This window comes from Corvus kubaryi, unplaced genomic scaffold (genome assembly GCF_017639235.1).
Source record: "Corvus kubaryi isolate FWS band 111438036 unplaced genomic scaffold, C.kubaryi_AGA036_p1.0 133, whole genome shotgun sequence".
Lineage (NCBI taxonomy): Eukaryota > Metazoa > Chordata > Aves > Passeriformes > Corvidae > Corvus > Corvus kubaryi.
Genome location: NW_024580667.1, coordinates 33,872,434 through 33,882,210, shown reverse-complemented (window position 1 = coordinate 33,882,210; position 9,777 = coordinate 33,872,434). Strand labels below are relative to the sequence as shown.

The 9,777-nt window shown below is 41.6% G+C and overlaps 1 protein-coding gene across 2 annotated transcripts in view; it reads left to right on the top strand.

The window, feature by feature from the left end:
* Positions 1-358: 358 nt before the first annotated feature.
* Positions 359-9,777, top strand: part of TPP2 (tripeptidyl peptidase 2) — a 55,418-nt gene continuing 45,999 nt past the window's right edge. For both annotated transcript variants that reach the window (XM_042042842.1, XM_042042833.1), the window contains exons 1-4: positions 359-599; positions 6,935-7,063; positions 8,816-8,911; positions 9,334-9,438. In XM_042042842.1, the coding sequence (XP_041898776.1) occupies positions 366-599; positions 6,935-7,063; positions 8,816-8,911; positions 9,334-9,438 (564 nt within the window). In that variant the 5' untranslated portion in view covers positions 359-365. The remainder of the gene's footprint in view (positions 600-6,934; positions 7,064-8,815; positions 8,912-9,333; positions 9,439-9,777) is intronic.

Genomic DNA, 9,777 nt, shown 5'->3' with positions numbered 1-9,777 from the left:
GATGATCTCTAGCGGTCTTTTCCAACCTAAGTGATTCCGTGATTCTGTTTTCGATTCGGAAGACCCGAGGCCGCACCCCGCGGCCGGCCGGGAGCGCCGGGGCGAGACCGGCCCCCCGAGGCCACAGCCGCCACAGCCGCCCCGCCCGCAGGGCGCGGAGCTGGAAGGTGCCCTCGGCTCCCGCCGCTGCCGTACGTGGCCGCCACGACCCCGGCGCGTGGAACACGTCCCTCCCGTGATTGGCTACCTCCACAGCAGGCCCCGCCCACATCGGCGTTCTATTGGTCAGTTTAGTGTCGGCGCTGCTCGCGCCGCGGGCCGCGAGGGGGTGCGCGTCCCCGCGGGCCGGTGGGTCTGTACCGCGCATGCGCCGCCCTCCCGTGGCCTCTCGCAGCCCGTCCCCCCGCCCCGGCGTCGCCGGCCCCGGTCTGCGCGCCATGGCGGCCGCCGCTGAGGAACCGTTCCCGTTCCACGGGCTTCTGCCCAAGAAGGAGACCGGCGCCGCCGCCTTCCTTGCCCGCTTCCCCGACTTCGACGGGCGGGGGGTGCTGCTGGCCGTGCTGGACACCGGCGTGGACCCCGGGGCGCCAGGCATGCAGGTAGAGCGTGGCGGCGGTGGTCCTGGGTCACGGCCCCGGCCCGCAAAGAGCCCCCAGGTCCCGCCGGACCAACCCCGGGGGGACGGGGACGTGTGCGGGGGCGGCCATGGCATTCGGGCCGCCCGAGGCAACGGCGGCGAGAGCAGGGGAGGCCCCGGAAGGCTGTCCCGGGCACTGTCCCTGTCCCTGGGACTGTCCCTCTCCCGGGGACTCGTGGCTGTGTGTTCGCTCACGGTTCCCGCCCAGCGCGCGTGAGCGGGGGCTCGGGTGCGGGAGGGCGGGGAGATGCCGTAGCTGGGGGCTCCACACCGGTCTCCGGGTGCTGCTGTGAGGATCCTCCTCCTAAGCCGTCCACAGGCGTGTTATGGCACTTAAATCTCTTGGGCTGCCTTCTCTCACGCAGAGCTCATTATAAAGGAACGCTTTGTGTTTGTGTTAAACCTTAGCGTTACTTCGCCAGTACGTAGCTCGAGGCTACACACAGCCGCCTAGGTCTTTTACATGAAAAGTATATTTCTGGCATGATTAGCATACCCGTCTTTCTTAGTGTATTTTTCGTGCGTTTTATTGCAGTAGCAGTCTGTATCGAATTCGATTCTGCCAGCTTTTTTTTGGGTCTGCCGGCTATGTGTCTTCACTCGGTTTTGTAAATTTCTGTGTGTGATGTCAGTTTGGGCATTTCTCAGCACGTATTTCTTCTAACCGCTGTCTTGTAACATTTCTTTATCGTGTAAATTTGCATGTGGCCTTTTGTGTTACTGCTGCTTTTGATTTCTTGTCAGCATGTTTTCCCTGTGTGATGGCAGAAGAGTCCTTGGAAGAATGATTCGGAGTTGTATGCAACTCACTTGGATGCTGAATCCTTTGTTTTGTTTTGTTTCGACTAAGCAGGGTTTGTGTTGGTTTCCATCCTTTCTTTGGTGTAGATTTAACTCCTTTGTGACCTCGTTCTGGGACTTGACCCTGGCAGATTGTTAGTTCCGTGTTCTGAAGTGACTCCTTATGGGATTCAGTTAAACTAAAATATGAGTTAAGAGGACAGGTTGGGTGGAAGGAAGGAGTGGACAGCTATAACTTTGATTGATTTAAGCAGAAATGAAGCTGGTGCTTTTGGCAAGAAGTTGTGGATAAGTGGCATAGTAATTGGAAAGCTTAATGAAAGCTAGCCAAATAGAAAGCAAGATAATACCATGGGCAGCGCAGAAAGTAGTAGAAGACAATTAGGAAGACATGAATATAAATTAGATGATGTGCATAGTTCTGAAGTTTCACATACAAAAGCAAAAAACCCTAAGTTTCTAGAAGTTATGAATGAGGAGTGGTCAACAATAACAAAACTCCAATAAAAATTTATGGGTAGCAGTGGGAAGCTTTGTTCCGATATAGGTAACCCAAGGCTCATAAGGGATACTTAAGAACCATCATGATCTCACTGCTGACCATATCAGTTTTCTCCAATTTATTTTCTTTATGCACAGGATAAAATTGCAGGTAGTGAAGTACAAGATTTGTAAAAGAAGTAAAAAATTTGGAGGGCAGAGTGTAGAATTCATGTTGCAGTGGGTGAGAGTAACTTTGCAGGGTTGTTAGAAAAACCTGTAAAGAGGTTCTGTGATTTTTCCACACTGCCCACTTAATAGACCTGGCTTAAGCGACTTGCTAAACCACAGACGGGGGAGACATACTGCACAGAGAGTTGCAAAGGAGGCATAGGCAGCACACAGTCTAGAATAGCTTTGTAGGTGTTCAGCAAGATATTGTCCTCACTCTCTGGAGTATTTGGCAGTTTGCATTTTGCCTCCCTGCAATGAACCAGTGTCCTGGGCACCGGAAGTGACACAGCATAGCTGTACTGCAAGTAGTTTCTAACCTTGGGACAATTTTTGGATTTTTTTTTGTTTGTTTTTTACGCCCCTGTCTTTGCTGCTGCTTATTTTTCTTACTGTCAGTCTTATTGTCAATTCATGACCTGGCATAGAGTTAGAACTCTGAGAGTTGAATCAGTTACTTAGGGGGAAGAGGAGACATTATATATAGCAAGGTTAATAGGTATTACAACTTTGAGTTCCGGTTAATGACAATAATTGTTACAGGCTAAAATGAGCTACCCTGTTTTGAATATAATGGAGTTCTTAGTCAAAACAAAACAGTTCATTTCTTTGTTGATCCCTAGTATTTCATTACTGGATAGGATTCCTTTGCTTGTTGATTCTGTGACTTGGTTTGTAAATATTGATAGCAGTGTTTGTTCCCTTTTCGAGGGACAGAAGGATTTGGGTACAGAGTTTAACAGGGAAATACCACTATATTTATATTCTTCCCTGGACACTTGCTACTATAGGGAGAATAGTTATTAAGCTTAACAAACCTTCTTAAATCTTTTTCCCGTTGGTTGGCTTTCTTTGACACATAAAATGTTAATCAGTCTTGTACTTACTTTCCTTTTCTTTATGAATCTTTTGTAGCCAGTGCCCTCTAGGAAGTTCCTTTCACCTCCTCTTCCGTTGTTTTTCCACCAGTTGACAGCAACTGTAAAGTTTAGTTTGTCTGCTTTCATTCAAGTTTTTTCCCCTTTCAGTCCTCTTGGTAGAATGTATTTCCTACTGTCTGCCAAGTCATGGTTTGTAATTCCTCATTAAGGCACAGTGACTGATGAAATTTTAGGTGCATTTAGTGGAGTGTTGTGGTTGTATATGTATAGTCTGTGCTCAACCCCACCCTGTTCTTTCCCTGTTCCCGTTGTGGCTTCTTATGTTTCATGATAGATAAGTCAGTTCATTTTGCTGTCATGTTTAGTTGCCTTCATTTTGCTTTTTGCAAATTTACTTATTTTGTGAAGTGGCTTTTGGAATTATTATTTACTAACATTACCTTGTGCTTTTATGTGATAACTTCTTAGCAGTAGAAGTTTACTTGCTTTTCAGCCCTGAGTTTAAAAAAATTGCTTGGAAGTTATTTTATTTGTGATGATGATGATCAGCTGTCCCGCAACCAAAGTGCTGAAGAACTTGTTCGTCTCTTGTGGTTGCAGTAGCTGTCAGCTGGAGTCAGTAATTGTATGGTCTGGCAAAAACTTGCTCAAATGTATCTGGCTTTCCCTTTTCCATTGGGATTGTCATAGATACTGGTGCTCCTCTACTTCTGTTATAACTGATCAGGTGCTAGGATTATGCACATAGATTAATTTTAGTGTTCTCAGTTTACTAATTTATCTGTTTTACAAAGTCAGAACTAACATGTAAGTAGGATTTTCAAACTTCAAGCAGAAATGTATAAACAACAAAATAATTTTCAGTTTTAAACTACTAATTTGTTTTTCAAATGCCTGTAGGCAAGCCATGATAATTAAGGCAGGATTGGGGGACTTTTCTAAATACAGTATAAAATATTTTTAACTATATAAAAGTTCTTTCTTTAAAATTTTAATGCAAAAGGTACTAAAATGTACCTTTTATCTGTAATCAATTCATTACTTCAGGACTCTTCTGTTCACATAAGAGAATTGATCAAGTTCACTTTATTATTTTTCATTATAATTTTAAACTCAGAATTACAAGATTTGAAAAGGAAAACCGAGCTGAACGTTTGAATTTCACTCTGGCATTGCTGCTGGTGGTCAGTGTGCTGAAGAGCAGTTCATGGCAGCAGGAGCTGCTGTATCAGTTACTTGCACTAAATTACTGTGAACCTGTCTGCATTGCTGCTGTTAGGAATTGAACCTTGGACCAGCTGAAACTCTGAGTTTCTTGTGTCTGACTGAAAGACTCTGATTTGTTTGTTCTGACAGTACAAACTCACGTGCATGTGCAGGCCTGCTAGGTTTCAGCTAGGAGGCAAAGAGCCGTAGAGTGTAGGAGTTGCACCTTGTCTTTCTGGCTAGGAAACAACTTCGAAAACTACCCAAGCTTGCTGCAACATAAATCTGTGTTCTGGCCACCTGTTGCTGTATGACTTGCCTCCTTTAAACAAGTCACCTTGGATTACATTTTCATTCTTGTTTTCTTGTACTTTGATCACTGAATAGTTCACTTTGAGTAGAGGCATACTGAAAAATGTCTGGTGCTGATAAACTGAGATTTGACTTGCAGTCGCTTTAGTATTGGAGCAGCTCTTGAATTTTGTGTGAGTTGAGGCCAAGACTGAAGACATTAATTACCAATGCTCGAAAATTATATGGTTTAGTGCCTATATACTGTTCCACAAGTCAATTTTCACTACTGTATAGCTGTTGTTCAGTAGATGTTTTTACCACGTTAACGTGGTCTAAAAGATTTTCGTCAGTGAACTTGAATTTCTATGAACAGAGTAGCAGTGTTGGTTTCTGTAATGAAAATTCTTCCCTAGCAAGCCTCTTCAAAAGCAGTATTTGTTACCTTCTGGGAAATGAAATTGATGCTCTTTTTATGGTTGCTATGGGTTTGGAATATTTGGGGTTGGTTCTTTTTTATTTTTTAAAGCCAGTTTTCATTGGGGGTGTTGCTTGTTGTTTGGGTTGGTTTTTTGTTGTTGAGTTTTTGGGAGGTTGTTTTTTGGGTTGTATGGGTTTTGGTTGGGTTTTTGTTTGTCGTTTGTTTTTTTTAAGCCATGAGAATTTGAGACCATGGAAGTATCTATCCTTGTTTGTTGAGATGTGATAAGAGCTTGACTCTTGTCCTTTTGGTAGCATCAGAGTGACTTTTATGAAACAGTTTGACAGTAGCTTCCAGTAGCTGACCTCACAATTTCAGAGCATTATTGGAACAAAACTACCTTCCTTATGTTATGTCTAACATCAGAATTATTAATAGAGAATAAAGGCAACAATTCCATATATGTAAATGGTAGAAAAGAGCAAATGTTGCTGCTTTTCTGAATGTGAAGCTTTTTTCACTTTCAGTGTAGTTAATGTATGGGAGATACTAGGAAGATGATGGATTCATTTTTTCTTTTTACATCAGTCTTTGATGTAGAACTGTAAAAATACGTACATATGGTCAATTCATAGAATCATAGAACAGTTTGGGTTGGAAGGGACCTTGAAAAGCCATCTAGTCCAGCCTCCCTGCAATGAACAGGGACATCTTCAACTAGATAGGTTGCTCAGAGCCCCATCCAACCTGACCTTGAATGTTTCCATGGATGGGCGTCCACCACCTCTGTGGGCAACCTCTTCCAGTGTTTGACTGTTCTCATAGTGAAAAATTTCTTCCTTATACCTGGCCCAATAGTCTCCTTTAGTTTAAAGTTGTTCCTCCTTGTCCTATCATTGCCTGTGCAGTTGTAAAAAGTTCCTTTGCAGGTTTCTTATAGACCCCCTTTAGGTCCTGGGAGGCTGCTATAAGGTCTTTCCAGAGCCTTCTCTTCTCCAGGCTGAACAACCCCAGCTCTCTCAGCCTGTCCTCATAGGAGAGGTGCTCCAGCCTTCTGAATTCATATTCAAGCAAATACTACTGTATATGAAATACAGTTTTTGTGCTGTATAAACTAGTAGCTGCTGGATGAAGCATGTTATTGCAAGAAAATAACTTTGAGTATTTTTGCTAAATGTTAAATAAATAAGAAATGCTTGACTGTGCTATTGGTAATTGTGTAGGAGAGTCCTCTAGGTGAAGGGAACCTTAGATAGTTTCTTCTGTCATGTTTAGTTGCCTGCAACTACTTTAAAGTCCATGAGGGCCAGTTTTGTTTTAATTTGAGGAGGCTTTAAATTTATGCTCATAAACTCCTTATGGGTAGTCAGCTCTTCTTCTCCTCGCCCTGGCAAAAATACTCCTTATATAAGTATTAGATGTATATAGCCATAGCTGCTAATAGTTCAAATAGATTAAAACACAAAGCAGAATCTTTGAAACAGGAAAAATAAGGTAATGGTGGCTTGTGTTCCTTTTAGGTTCCTTTAAGCTCAGTTTAGAGACTCCAGCTTGTGAGAGCTTGTACTTCTAACTTTCACTTTCTTACTTGTGCACTCATTACTATAAAATTTGCCCAGAATGAGGGGTCAGAAACAACACGGCAAATAATATGAAAACAAACAGCTGTTCTTGCAAATATGTTTTTTGCAAATTTAGGCTTGGTTTTAAATTGAGGCTGCCTGTGCTTTGTTGATACAGTGTTTTTACTTGTTTCTCTTCTAAATCCTTCTTAGAAATAAGTGGATTTGTATGAACCAGAAAGATGGACATATTGGTCTTAGTTCTTTGAAAATTTATCTTGAGTTCAAGTTGGTTTTATGTCCTTCAGTTAACGGTTGGGTGTCTAAGAAAGCTAGTTGATATTTTTAACAACAAAACTTTTCTGGTTTGTGTGCCAAATGGTAATCAAATACATTTTCAGTTTTTCTGTGCTCATATTTTCAGATGACAACTGATGGGAAACCCAAGATAGTTGATATAATTGACACCACAGGCAGTGGTGATGTAACTACATGTACCATTGCAGAGCCTAAAGATGGAGAAATTACTGGTCTTTCTGGAAGAACTTTAAAGGTGAGTATTTGGTGGTACAGAGATACCACTAGACATCATCTTCTTTGCTTAACAAATTTATAACCTGTTTTGGTTTTTATAGAACTTACTTCCTTTTAACCAGGTGTTGTGGTTTAAGCCCAGCTGGCAGCTAAGCACCATAGAGCTTTCCACTCAGTGTTCCCCCAGCAATGTGGGGAGAAGAGAATCAGAAGGGTGAAACTGAGAAAACTCATGCATTGAGATAAAGACAGTTTAATAGGTAAAACAAAAGCCTTGCATGCAAGCAAAGAGAAACAAGGGATCCATTCATCACTTCCCATGGGCAGGCAGGTGTTCAGCCATCTCCAGGAAAGCTGGGCTCCACACATAATGGTGACTTGAAGATAAATGCCGTCACTCTGAACAACCCCCCCTTCGTCCTTCTTTCTCCAGCTTTATATGCTAACCATGATGCCATAGGGTATGGGATATCCCTTTGGTCAGTTGGGATCAGTTGTCCCAGGTATGTCCCCACCCAAATCCTTGTGCATCTCCAGCCTGCTCACTGTCTGGGGTGGGTGAGAGAAAAAGCCTGGGAGAGAGCCTTGACTCTGTGCAAGTGCTGCCCAGCAACAGCTAAAACATTCCCGAGTTATTAAGAGTGTTCAGCACAAATCCAAAACACAGCCCCATATCAGCTACTTTGAAGAAAAATCAACCCTAGCCCAACTGACACCAGCAAACCAGATCTTACCCAAACCTAATGCTGCACTTGCTCATCTTCATGCAGATTGCTTAGTGTTTCTTACACTTTTATTATGTCTTTATTTCTAATATTTTCTGTAGCTGAATGGGGATGTGTACAGGGCTTTTGGGGGGGCTTGATAGTAATTAAATTATTTGTTCAAAACAGTATCGGATATAGCTTTGAAAATTGGCTGAAGAAAATATGCTAATATACTTCAAAACTGTCAGACACAGTTGTGTCTTTAAAAATGCTAGTATTTTCCACATTTGCATAAGCTGCAAGAGGAATTGTGTTAAGGGCATGGTGAATAGAGACTGAAATTCTGTGAGGACCTAGTTTAGACTCACTGAATTCTCACTATGCGTAGAACAGAAATGGTGTAGGATTTTCATAAAGGACACAAAATCTAGTAGAGGTCTTGGGTACACAGAACTGCTAATGTTGCTAACATGTTCTTGATTTCCTGATTTGATTGATGATATGATATGGGGGCATTACATCTTTGGATCTTTCCATGCTGTCAACTTTCTTCTCAGTTTTGCAGGAAGATGATTGTAAAGCTGAATCTGTTGCTCTTCTACTGTTGTTACTAGGATGAGCAGATCCTGATATACTGAATCTAAATTGCATCAAGATGTGAAATGAGATATTCGGATGTTTGTCATGACTTCCAACCCCGCTCCCTCGTGTTAGAGTGTGTCTTTTCATTTATAGTACTATTATTTCCCCAGACCTCTCCCCAGTAAAGTCAGTAAAGCTGAGGCTTTGTGTTTTAAAAGTAGACTATCAGGGCAACTGATACTTAAAGATGTTCAATGGCAGTGTCACGTGACCTGATACTGATTCTTTGGAAACTGGATTGAAAATGCCATGTCAAGCTGTCAAAACAGTGCAGTAGTTACTGTTACAGAGACAGGGAATTAAGTTGGCAGTATTTGCAGGTTTGTTCTGCTTAAGCTCTCTTAGACAGTGTTGGGCTTTTTTGTTTGTGGAGTTTTTTTAATGCCATTAGTTAACCTATTTCTAAATATACTTTTCTGTAGATTCCAGCAAACTGGGTAAATCCTTCAGGCAAATATCACATTGGCATAAAAAATGGCTATGATATCTATCCTAAAGCTCTTAAGGAGAGGATTCAGGTAAGGAAGAATTATCTTTTCTTTCTGGTATATAGTCATATTTAACTGTTCTGTTTCTTGATTTTGTTAGAAAACCACAGCATGTGATTTGCTAACATACTTAGGCTGCTAACCAGCGCTTGCAAGCTGTTCTCTCTGATTTTTTTGTTCTTTACGTGATCCATTTCTTCCGTGATTTTTTTCAGAGCAACAGGAGGCGGCTCAGTGCTCCTCCTCACAGTGGTCCATTGAGGCAAAAAGTACAGAAATTACTGATACCCTTTTTTTTTTTTTTAATTATGTGACAATTTATGTTTATTTATACTATTGTATGGAACTTTTTTAGCCATTGTCTCAAATCAGAATTTCAAATTATTTTTGTAGACATCATACTTTGACATATGTTTCTTAATATATTGAGGAACCTCTGTTTTATTTTACAGAAAGAACGCAAGGAGAAGCTCTGGGATCCTATTCACAGGCTGGCTCTAGCAGAGGCCTGTAGGAAACAGGAAGAATTTGATGCTGCTCATAGCTCTCCCTCGCAGGTTTGCATTAAGTTTAAATTTATAAACTTATTCTTTGCAACAATTTGTTACTGGCTGCAGGATTAAAATGTTTCATTAGACGAGTGAAGGAAAGGTACTTGTTAGTATTTTGGCAGATAACTTACCAGCGTATCTTCTGATTAATTTTAGAAGTCTTTATATGGATGGTTGGTTGGTTTGCTTAGTGTTGTTCACTTTTGAAAGTTGATGTCAATTATGAAAATGGTATTACTTCAAAAGATTTGTTGGATATTTTCAGTAAGTTTTATTTTTAATTAAATGTGCTAATTTTTGATGCCACCATCCTTGCTGTGTTCAAATTTTCTAAAATGGAATTTT